The sequence below is a fragment of the Ictalurus punctatus genome, chromosome 10 (assembly GCF_001660625.3).
Source record: "Ictalurus punctatus breed USDA103 chromosome 10, Coco_2.0, whole genome shotgun sequence".
Lineage (NCBI taxonomy): Eukaryota > Metazoa > Chordata > Actinopteri > Siluriformes > Ictaluridae > Ictalurus > Ictalurus punctatus.
The window spans coordinates 19,543,329-19,562,637 of record NC_030425.2 but is presented as its reverse complement, the minus strand read 5'-3'; the positions used below and the strand labels follow the sequence as shown (position 1 = coordinate 19,562,637).

Genomic DNA, 19,309 nt, shown 5'->3' with positions numbered 1-19,309 from the left:
AATAAAAGGCACTCAGAAGAAACTCAGCAAAACAGTATTGCAGGTTTAAAACAAAGTGTGATTACGATGCCCAATTCTTCACTCCGGGGTTCAAATGGCGTTTCACTCAGCTACATGAGAAACAGGAGAAAGGTGATGAAAAGGCAAAAGCGCGGGATGAGAGATGCTTGTTGGGCTGAGTTTATACGACCCTGTCAGCAGGGTTGTTAGAGAGAGCTGGACCTTAAACTGCATAAAGAAATTGCTCATATTTAGAAGGCAGCTGAGGTAAAAGTGTTTTTCTTTTCTTTCGTACTTTATACACCAGCATGGATGGCGCATTGACCTGTACTGTACTGAGCTTGTTATTAGTGAGCAGATGTTGTGGTTTGGAAGTCTTTTTTAAAATAATGACCTTTATGAAAGTTGATGAATTAACTACAGCTGAGTGATGATTGTACCCCATTTCCATCCAAAAGGTTCTGATTGGTTTCACAGTCTCCAGTCTGCCTGTTAGTATTGGTTGTGTTTCAAACAGTTAAACTCTGGAGACTGTTTTATATAACAGCCTTTACATCAAACTGCCTTTAAAAAATCTTGAAGGTGTGATTGGGTTTTTGTTTTTTTGTTTTTTTACATTTGGTTTATGTTGAGGGTACAATATGGAAGAATAATGAGTGCCTGTATATTAAACTGGAGGACCAGGTACAGATATGGACCCAGCAAAGTATTTCAGTGGGCTGACCTGAGCACCTGAATAAATTCTGTAGCAGAGCTGATAAATGAAGGAAAAAACTGGCCACTGTTCAGAGACTCTAAACATGATCCATCTTGGCTCCTGCTGCAGATCCTCTGCTGCAGCCAATCACATGCATTTATGTAAATTGTTTAGCTAAAGACTAGCTACAGAAATAGAAATTAGGCTTAGAAGAGAAGAGTTTTTGCAGACTTTCATAGATTTTTTTACATTTTAATTACCCTATCTGTTCTGATGAGAGAACTGACAACATTGCTTGTTTAAATAAAAGTTGACAATGAAAACAGAATGTTTAAAGATGACTAGAAAGAGAACTACATGTTTATTCTTCCTGCATCAAATTCAAACCAGATGGTGTCTCATCTGTTCAGAGTCCACGGCTCTGGTCAAAAGTGGTAACGTGAAGAGCCAGTGTGAGACAAAACATAATCACTTCAAAGGAGGGGTCCAGGACAGCAAGACATTTAAGATCCACTGATATAGAGATGAAAAAAAACATCAACATACTGCCACAGGAAGTGATGTTGCAGTGTTGCCAGGTGACAGGACGACGCTGCCAGGCGCAGTAGAGGTCAGGGAGGGTCTTGTTGTTATGGCGATGTACACATTCGACCCTGCGTGACTGGAAGCCACTTCCACAGGTCACAGTGCACATTCGCCATGGTGACACCCTCCAGTGAACATCGCACATTTCTGATGTGCAGTTCCTTACCGAGGCCGGTCTGAGAACAGAGAGTGTAAGTCAGAATGTGTATGTGATTCTGAGCAAAGGACACATGTACTAGCCAGAGTGTGTGTATGTGTGGGTGAGAGAGAGAGAGAGAGAGAGAGAGAGAGAGAGAGAGAGAGAGATAATATGAGAGGTGTAGTTAACATGTACCTTTCTCTGGGGTCACAGGCCATGTTGGGGTCTGACCCGTTCAGTTTCTTGCACATTACTGTTCTTCTCTGAGTCGCTACAGCTGGACCGAGACAGCGGCCCAAGCACTGGATACAAAACCATTGCACAATAGAGGATTATGCATAATGTTATACACATAAGGCCTGATTTCATAAAGCTAAGCATGTAGAAAAACATGTCCATTTGTACATTTAGCTTTTTGAACAGCAATTTGAGTTGTTTCTACATAAAAGTGCAAACTAAAGGGTTGTGTCAATGAAAATAGATTAATTTTGTAAAAGCTAAGGGATTTACTTATAATACTTATTTATTTATAAGCCTGAAAGTCACTTTGGGAACAGCGATTACATGTGCAACTTGGTATGTCTGGAGAACATGTATTAAATTAGTCGAAGCCAGTTTTTATCATCTGAAGACTAAATTATGGCATTTATAATGTCTTAATAAAGAGAACATTTGTCATAGAAAAATAATCAGAAAGTTTGCTTTTCCTCCCAAAATGATGACTCAACATTACTGTGGGAAGGGAAGGGAAGGGAAGTACATAATGGAAGAATGGGAATAGGATCTAAGGGAATAGAAAGGAAAGGAAGGGAAAGGAAAAGAAAGGAAAGCATATAATGGAAGGGAACAGGATCTAAGGCAAAGGAAGGGAAAGGGAAAGAAAGGAAAGGAAACTATATCATGGAAGAATGGGAATGGGAAAGAGATGTAAGGGAAGGGAAAGGAACATATATAATGGAAGAATGGGAATGGGAAAGAGATGTAAGGGAAGGGAAAGGAACATATATAATGGAAGAATGGGAATGGGAAAGAGATGTAAGGGAAGGGAAAGGAACATATATAATGGAAGAATGGGAATGGGATGTAAGGGAAGGGAAAGGAAAGGAAAGTATATAATGGAATAATGGGAAAGTGAAGGGAAGGGTAATAGGCTAAAATACACTGAGTGGGACACTTGCTCTCATGTTCCATAGTGTTAACCACTCCTGTCTGATAATAACTATCAGAAACATCTGGATATTAAACCCTAGGACCTTACACTAGTTAAATATAGACCTTGAAGTCGTCATGGCTTTTTCCTCTCTGATTAAGGATTTTTTTAAAACCATATTGTTCCCCATTCACAAAATTTTCCAAGTAGAATCCATTTACATAGCAAGAACCATAGAACCCTTGAGAAACCTTTTTTCTCTAAGAGCACATAGTAGACCTTTGATGTGGGTCAGTAATATTAGAGCTACCTGTCCCCAGGGTCCGCTGATCCACTCAGCACAAGCTCCTGAAACACACGGCTCTCTGTGTTCAGGGCGTGACATTCCTTCACACGCTGCATCAGCCAAAACTCGAATGCTCCCGCTGGCCTCCAGACGCTGGCATGACACCCTCCTCTGCCGGAAACTGCGACCACATGACGTGGAGCATTTGGACCACACGGTGGACCCCCAGCTGATAGGTATACACAATACACACTCTTAGTACATATCCAGTTGAGGTGTGTGTTTATTCCAGATCAATTACAGATGATCTCATTTAGATTTAGAGACTAGCATAAGGCATATGACACAGTGGTTCTGGTCAATTAGTTCCCCAGTAGAGCACATTTGTATTTTTTCTGCGCAAAATACATTTGGTTTATTAATAATGATCTTATGAGTTTAGTCTGGTGTGGTGGAGAAGAATAATCAAAATATTGTGTATGAGATCACATGTTCTCCTGTGTCTGTGTGGTTTTCCTCAGTTTCCTCTGGTTTACTCCCACCTCCCAAAAACATGCCAGTAGGTGGATTGTCCAAGATAAATGGTGTGAATGAGCGTATGAATGTGTGCATGCATGGTGCCCTTCGATGGACTAATATTCCATTCAGGGTGTATTCCCATTTCATGTGCAGTGTTCTTCGGATAGGCTCTGGATCCACCACAACCCTGCCCATTATAAAGTGCTTACTGAAAGTGAATGAAGGAGTGAAAAAATTATTTAAACCACAGTGCTGCTGAATTCTTGAATCTAATTGGTTAGAAGTTGTTGATGAGTTTTCTCATTTTCTAGTGCAGCTTCTTTTGTTTCTATGGTAATGTTTAATACACAGGGACACTGTTGGTTGAAGCTCCACATAATATACAAGGCTATCATGAACATATTTTAAAAAGTGTTCTTATTTAACTTAAATGTTTCATAATTGTTCTGGTGAAACTTTCTGAAAGGAAATATTTATTTAAGATTTATAGTCTCTAGTGTCTCTAGTGTCAACACGTCACCATTATATTACTCTAATTATCCAACATCTTCAATATTGGTAGTAGAATCTGGTGGTGGCTGGTCAATAGGGGGCGCTGGGGAGCTGCCCCCTTCAAGTTATCTAGCGAAGAAGGCTACTTAATTATGTTAAAAATAAGTTGAATATATATTGCAAAATAATTATATAATTATAATTTTAAAATCTAAATTGTATTTCATTCATATCTGTGTGCAGGGCACCAGCTAAATGAGTGCATATGTAGGTCCTTAAACTTCTGAAAAGCAGGTGACTTGAGGCTGCTCTCTAATTGGCTTGCTTCAGATGGTCCTCGGGGCGCAGCTCATTGTACCATAGACACTCCCACTTTTGCTCAGCAGCCTGCCAGTTAACCGGTACTGCAAGAGACTGTTAACATAGAAGTAGGTGCAAAATTTCTTCTAGATGAAAGAAAATTTGGTTTTACCTTTACAAAAAAAAAAAACAAAAAAAAAAAAACAACATTTCACAAGGCATTCAAATGAAGAAAAAAAAGAATTAAGGAGCTTGGACCAGATCGACCCAACTTACAAATCCAGCAGCAGTAAAGTAATCGCAGACGAGCTTACACCGGGGTTTCTCCCGCACTTGTTATGACAAACTAACTAGGGAAGCCTTTTTGGGATTGGCATTAGAGTACAAGGGCAAAATTTATTTTCAAGTAATGCTACTGGCCATTGTTTAGGCAACATTACAGTGGGGTTTTTTTTTTTGAGTGATTACAGTTTTTTGAGTGATTACCTTGATTATCTTATTCCTGATAATAAACCCACAATAAACTCAAATTCAATGATTCAGCTAAGCAGTGGAGATAAATTGTTGTATCACCTGTTAAATGGCTATTTAACAATTACACTCAGTCCCGCATTACTAACGGTGTTATTTTCAGTTTGTTTGTGCCCTCCTCAAAATTTTTCGCACCAGCCGCCACTGGTAGAATCTCCAAAAATGAAAATGATGCAGTGGTTTGACTAACAGTAAAATTTACACAATTTCCTCCATAGCCAAAATGCAGTTGAACAGTCATACCTAGTGTGACTGTTTCAACATTTGCTTCTTGCTTTCCATGAGGTACTGAAGACAATGCAGGTAAGATATACTTATTGTTACCACTTTAAAATTATGCAATATGTGACACTGTTACCTATAAAAATAGACAAAATAACATCACATCTATTACTTATTATTACTTATAGGATAGCAACCATCTTGAAGCTGAACTGTGCAATGGTGAAAAGTATCATATACATCATATATATAAAAAAAAAAATAACACAAGATGTATACGATTACAATGCCAACTTACTGCATTTTCCAGACTTTTTTTTACCACCTAGTAAGCATGTAAAAGTGACATATTCTAGAAAGGAATTTTACAGTTGTAAAAAGTACGTGGATGGATTTACTCAAAATACATACAAAGATCCAAACAAGTTTTGGGTGAAGTGTCTTTTTAATTCTTTCTCTTGAATTCTTAATTCTTTCTCTTGAAAACGTCTTTTAAAATTTTGAAAATAAGGTGCAATTGCAAAACATCTGAAATTCCAATCATATTTCTTACTTTAAATGTGGAAGTAATATGTGTGTGTGTGTGTATATATATATATATATATATATATATATATATATATATATATATATATATATATATATATATATACACAGACACACACACACGATTAGAGAAGCCTAGTGTCTTTTTTGCTGTGTAGGCCTGTTTCAGTTCATGAATGCCCATGAATACTCCAGTTCCATTATCACATGTTGTTACCATACAGCAACAATTACATTTTACCATTTAACAGAATTCTCAAAATATATAACTTGTTTAATTGACAAAAAAGTAAATGTTTACTTATCTCAGATAATGTTTCAATGTTTTCTTTTAAGTAGTTTTGCCTAAATATTGAAAAATTAATACAATTTTGAAAGCCCTCTGATGATAACCTTCACCAGGCCATGCAATTGCAGAAAAGGAAGTGCAAACAGCAATTTTGTTATGTCAACATTAAAGCCCCTGTTTTCCAGTTGCATAGGAAAATAGTAGTGTTGTATTATTGCCAGTCATAAGAATTGGAAATAGATTAATTGTTGGCATATGGAAACAACATGCAGTAAAGGGTTAAGTGTCACTATGCATAAGAATTACTAGGAATAAAGACACTTCTTTACTTGAGAGATACATTAGCCTTGTGACTGATTGACTACATTTGAAGTGAGAGGAAAATTGTGTGCATTTTATTTTTGGATAAAGTCTTCTTTCAATTCACTCGAGACAACTCGTGGACTCATTTTATGTGATTGATGAGCCTCTGAAGTGTTTGTCCAACCCCCTGGAAAGGCTGAGGTTAAAACAAGGATGACACATGAGTTTTTTTAACAGGTTGGTCAGCAGTGTATGAGCTGCAGCTCTCAGGTTTGGTCTGTTTGGTCTGATCCAGCTGTTGTTCAAATTTAAGTCCACTGTCTGAGATCTATAAAGTCATCCATCATCTCCTGAGGATTTATTACAGACAGAAAGTGAATGCCACTATGTTTTAGCATGAATATGGCTGAGTTTGTTGTGATCGGGACTACACATCAATCTGGAACTTGGATACTTGATACTGAGCAAACACAAATTTTATTTACATGTAACAAATGACAAAATTAACCAAATTAGATATGAATGTTCAGTTTTAATCAGTCCATATAATAGGGTCTGAAAAATGGAGTCCGTTACTGAAGTGTTTTTAATTTGCTTGTTTCTAAAATGCTAACTTGATTTTACTAAGTTCATTCATTTAGTCACCTTTAGTCCTTTATCCTGGTCAGGGTCCTGGCTGATCTGGAGTCTGTCCTGGGAATGCTAGACATGATGTGGGCATCACAATTAACACCTAAAGCCAATTCAGAGCATCCTATCCAAATACCGGCATGTTTTTTGAGGTCTGAGGAAACCGGAGCGACCGGAGGAAAACCCACGCCAGCACTGAGAGAACGAATGTATGAATGCACAGTCAGTAACCCGAGCTCAGGATCGAACCATGAACCCTGGAGCTACACACAAATGTCGCTTGTTTAACTAAGTTGATATTTAACATTTATATTTTGATATATTATATTTTTATGTTCAAGTACTATTAATAGTCAGACAGTGTGCTGAAATGGCAAAAAAAAAGTGTGGAATGTTGGACCATCAGGGGCCGCAGCTGTTTAAAATTTCCAAAATGTGCAAGAAAAACTACAGGCATAAATTAAGAGCAAAATGTAGAGCGTGGACATTTTGGATATATAAATAGGTTTTCGTGTGAGTTAATGATGCTTAATGGTACTAAATAGTCAAGAACTGAGTGTACAGTGTAAGTGTAGAAATGATTTGAGAGAGAGCAAATCTATTGGTATATGTTACCATTTCCACTGTTTTTAGCCAATAAGTAAGAAGTAACCAATTTTGTAACGTTTCAGAAATATAAAATATATTATTTTTTGGTAATTCATTAAATAAAGCCAGACTTCTAGATTTGACCGTATATAAAGGCTCTATTTTATATAACGACTCTGTTTTAACATTCTGGAGTGTGCACTGTACCTGGGAGGACAGTCGTGGAGGTTACACGGCCGTGTAAGGGAGAAAGGTTTAGGAAGATGTTGGCAGGATGATGGGGGCATCTCATGCCCGCTGCCACTTATGCAGTGAACCTTCCTGCTCTGAGATCCTTTATTTCCGCAACTAGCAGTGCACACACTCCAGTCAGCCAAATGCCACTCAAATTCTGCAGACAAACAAGAAATACACTGCAGCAGCTTACACCAGTTTATTATTATAATAGGATTTGGTCTGTGGTCAAATCTGAATCAAGGTTCACACAATGACTGCATGAAATTTTATAAATGTGTTTTGAATCCTAGATAAATGTATACAAGAACACAAAATTCTACAGGGGTATTCAATAAAAATTGGGGAATGTCCAGTTACATAGAATTCCTTGCTCTGGAGATCTGGATAAGCAACTAACATGCTTTTTAATGATTAACCATTAATGAATAATTTATGGATGTTAATATGTGGATTTATGTTTTGTTTCATAATGGCGGTTCACATTTTTTACTACATTACCACTTCTGACTAGTAGAGGATCCACCTTAGCACAGTAGACGGGGTTATGATAACAGCACCACCTTCTCTTTGGCACATCAGATGGATGAGATTTGTATCAAAACTTTTCTCCAGAAAGGTATTAAACTACTGAGTACAGGAAACTTGCATAATAGGTTCTATAATGCTACAAGTGGTAAGTCCATGAAATGCTAACTTGAATTTTTTTTGTTTTTTACCCAACTGAAGATATTGTACATATCTACATAAACATGCTCACTAAGTACTTTTAGATTTGTTTTCAGTTTTGTACAATATCAAACATCACAATTTTTCCCATTACACTGCTCTTTTGTTATGTTTCATTGAATGTTACATTCATATATTCCAATATATTGTCATTCAAGTCCAATATACTTATTTTTTACCATAACAATAAAAAAAATCTATCCAGTGGTAGTGGAAATACTGAAGAGGAGTGCTATAGTGTGACACTGTCCATTGCAAAACTTACTTAAAACTTACACCTGCCCATTAGCATGTTGCATTAAAAAATCAATTTCCAAGGCTGTTTGATATGAACAAAGGAAAAAACTGCCAGTAAATGAAATACAGCACAGTTTACACAATATGTCCAATAGTTATGGACACCTGACCATTACACTCAAATGTGGTTCTTTCCCAAACTGTTGCAAGCACACTCTTGTAGCCTTACAATTTCCCTTCACTGGAACTAATATGCCCAAACTTGTTCCAGCATGACAACACCGTGGTGCACAAAGAGCTCCATGGATACATGGTTTGCCAAGTTTAGTGTGGAAGAACTCGAGTCACCTGCACAGAGCCCTGATCTCAACCCCACTAAACACCTTTGGGATGAACTGGAACACCGACTGTGCCAAGATGTCCTCACCCAATGTTAATGCCTGACCTCACCAATGCACTTGTAGCTGAATGAACAAATCCCCCAAAAGCATGCTCTAAGATCTAGTGGATACTCCTTCCCAGAAGAGTAGGGGTTACTATAACAGCAAATCTATAAAGAGATATTCAAAAAGCACATATGAATATCTTGGTCAGGTGTCCACAAACTTTTGGCCATGTTGTGTATGTCAATCATGAGTTCTCCATGACAGACTGCAGCCTTTTTGGTAGTGTAAAAACTTTTTTACGTATACTTTATAACTAGAAGTGAAAATATAAGATTAGAATACCAAATCAAACAGATTTGCATAATGTGTTTGTTGATTAAACTGATATTAGATCATGATACTAATCAGCTGCGAAGTGTGAAAATATCACTAGGTGAATGCTATACAGTTATGCAGCACTTTAAATGTATGTAAGGCTTCGATAATTCTATTCAGCCCTAGTTTTCAACTCTCTAACTACTCTCCACATACGGTTTAGGTTCAAACTTTTGAATAAGTTTTGAATGCGAGGAATGGCAGAAAAGCGTAATGTTAAAATATGATGTGGGAAAAAAATACAAAAGAAAAGTATGAGTGAGATGAATGAGGTGTGTTAACTGGAAAGAAAAAGGTTGGAGACCTTCTCGTGCCTATTACTGAGCCATAAGGGTGCAGAAAGTGATTTCTTTCATTTATTCCTTCAATTTTTATCAATTGACTATGTTCTACACACCTGTATACACAGACACTGACCTTGTGAGAGAAAGTGAATCCAGGCAGAGATCATCTGATTGTTGGTGTGGGTTTGGCATGCAAAGCGTCCTTCAAAACTGCTGCTCAGAATGTGTACTTCAAGAATGCGACCTGCAGCAAGTGAGCGGTAGTTTAGGTCTGGCGTCTGCTTCAGGGTTTGATTCTCATATGACCATTTGATGGGTTTCCTATGACTTGGGACTACTGGACAACCTGTGGACAAAAAAAGGGGCTTTATCCTTATACCAGTTTTCATAATAAAGGGACATTGCTGCAGGTAAAAGCAGGTTATTACTCTGTTACAGTCAGAAGCTACAGCACAAACAATAAAACAAAAATACCAGTGTATTGAAATCAAAATAATTTTAATGTTACACCCTGGCACTGTTTAATAAACCATTGTTTTTCTGAACTTTGATGACATGCTGAATGACACCACCATATGTCAAAATGACAGGTTTTAAATTCTCCAAAAGTTGGCATGCTATAGGTGAATATACTGCAAATGCTTATGTTGACAAAAGTCTGATGACACAAGATTTAAATTCCCTGAAAGTTATTTTGGAGGAACAATATGGAGGACCAGAGCAGCCAAAATGAATTAGTTTGTTATAGATTTTCATTTAATGACTTCTACATTATTATTATTCTACAATGTAGAAACATTTAATTTCGTTATTTTTGAAAGCATCTTTGCTCTACAGCATTTCTTTGCAGGTGTCTAAGACTTTTTCACAGTACTGTACCTAAAATGCTCTTGTGATTTAATGCCAGCCATGTTGGTACGCTGGAAAAAACAAGAGTCTAGTTACCTTCCAGACATCTACTGAACCCTAATGAGTCCCTTCCCTAATTGTTTTGGTCAATATGAAAAATCAGACTTACATTAAATGCAAAACTACAAATAGAAAATGGGATCTTAAACTCTGAAATGTCAATATGGTTCAGCCTGTTTAACTCACTCAAGTGGGACAGCAGGATCTTTCATCAAAGCACAGACATAATACTCCACTCTTCTAATCTGACCGGTAATGACTCACAGTATTGCCTCAAGACACACACTCACACACATACAGTCATTCATATCAGAAATACCACTTTACCGATCCTAAGGATGTCCCCAGGTCTGACTGTGATGACTGTTCCAGCGCGGGAAGCCATCACGACTCGTTTCCTGTTTACATCCTTCAACAAGGAGCTTTTCTCATTAGATGCTGCCCCTTTGACATCTATAAGCAAAAAATATCTACATTCAATCACAATCATCTTATTCAATGTATATATCTCTGTCTTATCCCCCCCCCCATGTTTATATATAGACTTTTATTTATTTAACTATAGACCTACATCGATCTAGTTTACAGTTCAGAATAGTAGACCTGATGTGAAAATAATCTCCTGATATCCTGACAGCACAATATTTCTGTATTATTAAAGTATTATTAAGTATTATTGAAACTAAATGCTTGTACTTTTGCTAAATTTCCAAGACAACAAACATTCTTTTTGCTCCTTACATTTTCACTTTGACCTTCAAAATACTTGGTACAAATCTAATGAGGATGTTTTTGTTTCCTACTTTAATTTTCTTAGTAAGATGTTGTCTTTTGCTGCAGTTAATGATTCATATAAGAGAGATGTCTCATTTGCAGGTAAAGTGAAATACTGGCCTTTAAAATTTGTCATCAAATCTAAAGAAGTAGGCTCAGTTCAAAGCAACTTAATTTTTATAATTTAGTTTGTTAAATTAGCTAGCTAGTTAAGTTTTGTAAAATAGCTTGATAAAATAGCTAGCTCATTAAGTTTTGTAAAATGACTTTTTAAACTAGCTGTCATGTAATCAGTTTTAGAGACTGTTTTGAGAGAAGTGCAGTAAGAGCTTTATTGAAGAGGTGGACAGACAAATCCAAATTGAAAGGCAAAATACGTGGTCATAAACAGGCAAAAGGTCAGACGATAGGCAAACAGGGTATACTAGACAAAAATAACAATCAGAAACACGTAGACAAAAACAGAATCAAAATCCATGGAACGAGAAATGAAGATGAATGGCTTAGTACGGATCTGGCGGAAATCAAGGAAACACACAATACTTCGTGTCAAACAAGGACACACGTTGGACATAAATACTAAACTAAATCAAAGAGGGATAATACAAAACAGCTGAGACATTAGGAAAGAACAAATAACATAACAGGGGCAGAGACAAGACATAAACCATAACAAAACACAGGTGTAGAAAGTAAACAATGTCAGTGTCACCAACCCGGACGTGTACACTGTCGCGCTACGGGCTGTAGAAGGGAAATCCATTACAATAATTAGGTAATTTTTGCTAATGTAACTTAGCAATTATTCTAAAAGGACCATTAAATATCAGCTAACCAGCAAAAAAATTCCAGGTTTGTCTGAGTTAATAGAATATTTTCCTTACTGTTTAACAAACTAGCTAGTCAGGCAGGGCACAATAAACTTTTTTGCACTTAAATACTTGATAATTTTTAAATGTAGATACTTCTGACTTTCACCCGAGTAGGTTGTTGGTAAATGAAAAAGTCAGGGACATCTGCATTACACTCTATCATCAAACTGCTGCTGAATGAACTCACAGCATTTAGATGAAAATAATGCAAAGCAGAGTTAAAGGTCAACACAAGACAGGACACTGGTATTAACAGGATATTACTTAAATTCCGACCATTAGATGAGAATTATATTTGATTACATAGGCTGACTCTAATGACTGTCTCATTATTTCCCCAATCACTTTGGTCCTTTATCTTGGAGCGTGATAGTGACCCCATTCAGCTTATACTAGACGTTAAAGCACTAGACCATTCAACTTATACTACACGTTAAAACAAAGGACTCTGCAGCTGTGAATGATGAATTCCAGAGAAAAACCACCAATTTTCTGTCTCATAGTAAAACTCAAAATCAGCATGGGCCCATGGGAAATGTGTACAATTTGAATTTTATATTTGACACACAAATATGACATTTGACATAGGAATAGGAATAGTTAATAGAGACAAATGCTTACACTGCTCCTATCAATAAATACACTGCTCCTAACAGTAACCTTTGATAAGATGATAACAGAAGAAGGTGAAGGAGAAGAAAAAACAAGAAAGAAGAGAAAAGCTTTGCTAGCCTTTAGGATCATTTGCATGTGAATTCTATTTACATATCCATCAATCCATTTTCTGTACTGCTTTTCCTACACAGGGTCATGGGGGAGCCTGGCATCTATCCCATGGGACTCCGGGCACGAGGTGGGGGACACCTTGGACGGGACGCAAACCCATCACAAGGCACAATCACACACACCTTCACATACTACAAACAATTTAGAGATGACATTCAGCCTACAACGCATGTCTTTGGACAGGGGGAGGAAACCGGAGTACCTGGAGGAAACCCCCGAAGCACAGGGAGAACATGCAAACTCCACGCACAAGGAGCAGAGGTTGGAATCGAACCCCTATCCCCTATTTACATGTATGTTTGTATACAAGTTTTGCTTATTCTCCATGTGTGTTTCCTCTGATTGCGCTAGTTTTGCTACCAGTAGGTGGATTGGCTTCAACTAAATTTGTGCAATCTTTGTGTGCAACTACGTGTGTGAATATGTGGGTATGTGGGTGTGCATGACTGTGAATGACTAGTGTACTGATCACAGAGGGGTTTCCCTGTCAAGAGGAGAACCAAATAATTACAAGGCTGGAAATTGTGTGAAAACCAGCTCACCAGCCATGTGGATCCTGCTAGAGGCTGAAGCTTTGCCGATGGGATTGGAGGCTATGCAGCTGTAGGTGCCGTCGTCTTGCGGCATGAGATTGTGAAGTAGCAGAGAGCCATTTGGGAGTGAAATGATGTTGGCACTCAGCTTGCCCTCTAAACGGTACCAGCTTACATTCGGCTGAGGAACACCTGCTCCAAGAAAAGCACAAAAATCACTCCCAATCAGTGAAACCACACTGCCATGCAATCATTATAGCTGTTATGCTTCTAATCAAGCCAAAACAGCTGCTGTGTGTAGGCTAAGTAGTGGAGACAGCCTGAAGACAGTGTATATTTATTTTACAGAACGAGACAGGGCAGCAGTAGGGTCTGTCTGCAAATCATAGGCTTTGAGTCAAAATCTCAAAATGTGGGCATGGTATTAAGTACATACTGTGTATATAAAAAGTTTGCACACTTCTGTTAAAATTCCAGATTTCTGTGATCTAAAAAAAATTAAGCCAAGATAAATCATTATTTTCCACCTTTAATATGATGGTAAATGGTAAGCACTTATATAGCGCATATTTTTAACCTTAGTGCTTCTACACTTTTTACACTGGCTTTCAGTTACCCATCAACACACACCAACAGTAGCGGAGCTGCAATACAAAGCGCTAGCTTGTCATTGGGGTCAAATTGGGGTTCACTGTCTTGCCCACGGACACTTTGGAATGTAGAGTCACGTTGGCCAGGAATCGAACCGCGGACCCTCCGATTAATGGAAAACCTGCTCTACCACCTGAGCCACAGCCACCAACAAAACCAAGTGGAAAAAAACAAACAAACAAACAAACAAAAAAAAGACTTACAACAACCTTATACAAGTGAGCATGTCCTTTCATAATGGGGCATGTGACCGTGTTCATAATTACCCAATCACATTCAAACTCATGTTCAAAAGTAATTATCATACCTGTCATCAACCAAGTGATTCTGATTGACTTGAAATAAAGATCAGCCATGGTCCGCAAAGATCTTAGAAAACATGTATCAGATCTAACTGTCGAAAGGTATTGATCAGGAGAGGGGTACAAATGAATTTCCAAAACATCAGATGTACCATGGGATACTATAAAGGCCACCATCAACAAGAGGTGAAAATCGGGCACCACAGTGACATTACCAAGAACAAGAAGAAAACATAGTTTTCCAAGGGACCTTGAAGCATCATGAAAGGAGCTGCAGCAATATACAATTCAATTCAATTTTATTTATAGCACTTTTAGCAATGAACATTGAACAGCAATGAACAGCTTTACAGAAATAAATACATTCAGGATATAAATTTTGAATGTATGAATTTATCCCCAATGAGCAGGCCAGAGGTGATGGTGGCAAGGAAAAACTCCCTGAGATGACATGAGGAAGAAACTTTGAGAGGAACCAGACTCAGAAGGGAACCCATCCTCATCTGAGTGACAATGATTAAGAATTAATTATTAATTAATCCCTTCTATAACTGTGTACTACATGGTCAAAAATGCAATTGTGTAACCAGGAAATTCATTATAGTATTCACATGAAGTCTATCTTGTTGAACTTATTATTCACTGTTCACTGACGGAGACTTGATAGCAAAACTGTTTGTGGCAATTGCAGTCCTAAAGCGATCATAGCAACTGTAGTTCTAAGTCATCGTAAGCCATCAGCAAAACTGTTCATATGAATATAAATATCTGACATGTACTGGTCATTCCCTGCATGTGACAACAATCTCTTGTAATCTTCCATGTCTGGGCTATGGGGTAGGGTGGCTAGACTGTAGCACTTTGTCACAAAATCCCCCCCCAAAAAACATACAGGAATGGTGATGGCAGCATCATGCTATGGGGCTGCTTCTCTTCAGCTGGGACTGGGGCTCTAGTCAAGATAGAGGGAATCATAGATAGCTCCAAATACCAATCTATTTTGGCACAAAACCTGCAGGCCTCTATTAGACAGCCAAAGATGAAGAAAAATTTCACCTTCCAGCATGATAACAATCCAAAGCACAAATCTAATTCAACAAAGGAATGGCTTCAGAAAAAGATCAACCTTTGGAATGTTCCAGTCAGAGCCCAGATCTCAAGCCTATCATGAACCTGCAGAATGACTTGAAGAGAGCTGTGTACAGGAGATCCCCTCACAATTTGATAGATCCGGAGCATTTTTGCAAGGAAAGGTGAAATAAAATTGGCAAATCATAATGTCAGACTCTCATCCAAAAACATAGTGCTGTGTTAAAAGCAAGAGATTCTGTAACAAAGAATTACTGAATGTTTATTGTAAGTGTTTTCTAGCTAGATTACCATGAGACTAATCTCGTGGGGGGGTGGGGGTGGGGGTTAATTCAGTCTTAAAACTACATTTTAGGTCTGAATGCCTACAGTATCAAACATTTTCAGGGCAGTCTTTGAGCTCATATGTGGAATCACATCAGAGCCTAAATGAATACAGAATGAGAGGTCCCACCTTTCCCTTTACAAATGCTTCTTGTGTTTTCGATTAAATTTCTGATAGCTAAAATGGCAATCTGCAGTACATCGAAGAAAGTTCCTTTATATGGTTGGAGCTGATTTCCTTTCACTTGAATAGTCGTGACATTTAAGTCTTTTAAGAAGTGGAAGAGAATTAAAGCACTAAAGGATCCTTTCTTACCAAAGCTTTGGTCTGGAAACAGCCAATTTCTGAAGCACATCCTAGATGGTTACAGAACAGATGATCAGAAATATCAAGGATCAGAAATGCTGTCAAGTATGAACTGGAAGGAGTTCTAGTAGTGGCCGTGCACAAGAGTGGAGTAAATGGTGATCGGTAGGACAGAGCAGATTAGCACGAGGCCTGCAGACCGCCACAAATTACTCATACAAATGGACATAATGAATGCAAATTGCTTTACTATAGTCTGCTCCCTTGAGACATGTCCTGTCTGAGGTAATGAGTAACACATTGCCTGAGTCTGAGCTTTACAGCCCTTTATTTTACAAAGGGGAGCCATTAGACCTGACATATTGCTGAGCATACTGCAGACCTCAGGAGGGGAAAATGCAGGGCAGATATGTCCAGGCTGGAGCCTGCTTGGGCACAATAGCTTGTGGCTAGCTTGGGCACACTTTCTTAAACAAATGAGATAGTAACTTATATGAAATGGTTTAACAGTGTCATTAAATAATCGCTTAGTTTTTAAAATGGTATTTTCCTATTCATATTTCATATTTCCTATTCAAGTATTGCTCCTGCTTCCACTAGGGGTCACTATTGTAATAGTTTAATACTGTAATATTACGGGTGCAATAGTCATAGACCAGGTGACTCTTTTGGAAAAGAGAAAAATGTAATTATGGCTAATGACGGAAGATATAATGAAATGTGATGCAAGAGGCTTTTAGAAGCATGCACACACACACACACACACACACACACACACACACACACACACACACACTTACTATTACTTACTATTCTTGTGAGCACAAAATTAATTAGAAAATAGGTTTTCATCATCACCACCAAACCTGGGTGAGTATCAAAATTTTTTAAAATCCCACTCCTCAAGGAATTCTGACCGAGCCCGTCTACTTCCTCTGTAGCACCAATGACAAATACCTCCCACCTATCTTGGTTTGGACCTGTGCACAACATTTTGTTGGTCCTATTTCCCACAATATGCACAAATTAGTATTTAAATCATCGCAGCCCTGACCAGGATTTACTGAAAATGAAGGAATACATTAAACACATCATGCAACACTGCACAAGCAACCTGATACACTGACATGTTATTCAGTGTGCCCTTTTTTGTCCTATTATGAAACTGATTTCCAAGTAAAAGTCCATTTGGACCAAAAAAAGGGTATTACTCATTTTGTTAAGAGAAATAAAATGCGGGTATTGTATAGAAACTTTTTGTTAAGAATGTGTACTGTGATACTTAATTTTAGTACTTTGTCATAGCTAGCTATAATGTTGTTAGCAAGCTAGTCTTGTGAGATGCCTCCTTAAGGTGAAATATGTGCGTATTCCTGTGCATACACTAACAGTGTGTGGAGCTATTGCTCACTCTGAACTGTTTATTTATCGACTGTGAGAGTTGGATGGTACACCTTTGTTCATCACTGATGTGAATAATTATCCACCCCAAACTCCAACTCTCTACTGGCTGACAGATGATTACAGAAGAATGTTTTCAATTCTGGTAACTTTTAAATGCATGATGGGGTGTATTATCAAGCTTTGGTGCTGGTTTCACAGCAGCAAATTATTCTTATTGAAATGAATGACATGTATAGTGGTGCTTTTTTAGTAGGATTTTCTATATTTCTGAATAAATATAACTGTTTGTCCTAAAAGAAGAGAACCCAATTAAAACAAATGAAACAAAAATATTATACGTGGTCATTTATTTATTGAGGAAAATGATCCAATATTACATGTCTCTGAGTGGGAAAAGTATGTGAACCTTTGCTTTCAGTATCTGGTGTGACCCCCTTGTGCAGCAATAACTGCAACTAAACATTTCCAGTAAGTGTTGATCAGTCCTGCACATCAGCTTGGAGGAATTTTAGCCCATTCCTCAGTATAGAACAGCTTCAACTCTGGGATGTTGGTTATTTTCCTCACATGGACTGCTTGCTTCAGGGCTTTCCACATTTCTATTGGATTAAGGTCAGGACTTTGACTTGGCCATTAAAAAACATTAACTTTATTCTTCTTTTATTTCATTTTTTGGTAGAACGACTTGTGTGCTGAAAGTCGTTGTCTTGCTGCATGACCCACACTCTCTTGAGATTCAGTTCACGGACAGATGTCTTGACATTTTCCTTTAAAATTCGCTGGTATAATTCAGAATTCATAGTTCCATCAATGATGGCAAGTCGTCCTGGCCCAGATCTATAAAAACAGGCCCAAACCATTATACTACCACCACCATATTCCACAGATGGAATAAAGTTCTCATGCTGAAATGCAGTATTTTCCTTTCTCTAAACATAACGCTTCACATTTAAACCAAAATGTTCTATTTTGGTCACATCCGTCCACAAAACTTTATTCCAATAGCCTTCTGGCTTGTCCACATGATCTTTAGCAAACTGCAGACAGGCAGCAATGTTCTTTTTGGAGAGCAGTGGCTTTCTCCTTGCAGCCCTGCCATGCACACCATTGTTGTTCAGTGTTCTCCTGATGGTGGACTCATGGACATTAACATTAGCCAATCTGAGAGAGGCCTTTATTTGCTTAGAAATTACCCTGGGTTCCTTTGTGACCTCGTGGACTATTACACGTCTTGCTCTTGGCGTGACCTTTGTTGGTCGACCACTCCAATTCACTGGTATTGAATTTCCTCCATTTGTACACAAGCTGTCTGACTGTGGATTGGTGGAGTCCAAATTCTTTAGAGATGGTTTTCTAACCTTTTCCAACCTGACGAGCATCAACAACTCTTTTTCTGTGGTCCTCAGAAATCTCCTTTGTTCGTGCCATGATACACTTCCACAAACGTGCTGTGAAGATCAGACTTTGATAGATCCATGTTCTTTAAATAAAACCGGGTGCTCACTCGCACTTGACTATCATTGCATTGACTGAAAAAACCCGACTCTAATTTCACCTTCAAATTAACTGCTAATCCTAGAGGTTCACATACTTTTTCCACTCACAGATATTAAAAATTGGATCATTTTCGACAATAAATAAATGACCAAGTATAATATGTTTGTCTCATTTGTTTAATTGGGATCTCTTTGTCTACTTTTAGGACTTAGTGAAAATCTGATGATGTTTTACAGTAAGTCATATTTATGCAGGTATATAGAACATTTTAAAGGGTTAACAAACTTCCAAGCATCCAATCCATCCATACAGCCCTTACAGCCTTTACCTTTAGCACAC

General features: G+C 37.9%; 1 protein-coding gene across 1 annotated transcript in view; it reads right to left on the bottom strand.

Annotated features, from left to right (window-relative positions):
- Positions 1-19,309, bottom strand: part of LOC108271300 (ADAMTS-like 3) — a 38,322-nt gene that overhangs the window by 5,320 nt on the left and 13,693 nt on the right. Inside the window, exons 4-10 of the mRNA XM_053683433.1 lie at positions 13,406-13,588; positions 10,759-10,884; positions 9,656-9,868; positions 7,485-7,668; positions 2,882-3,086; positions 1,617-1,723; positions 1,244-1,458 (exon numbers count right to left, since the gene is read on the bottom strand). Of these exons, the coding sequence (XP_053539408.1) occupies positions 1,244-1,458; positions 1,617-1,723; positions 2,882-3,086; positions 7,485-7,668; positions 9,656-9,868; positions 10,759-10,884; positions 13,406-13,588 (1,233 nt within the window). The remainder of the gene's footprint in view (positions 1-1,243; positions 1,459-1,616; positions 1,724-2,881; positions 3,087-7,484; positions 7,669-9,655; positions 9,869-10,758; positions 10,885-13,405; positions 13,589-19,309) is intronic.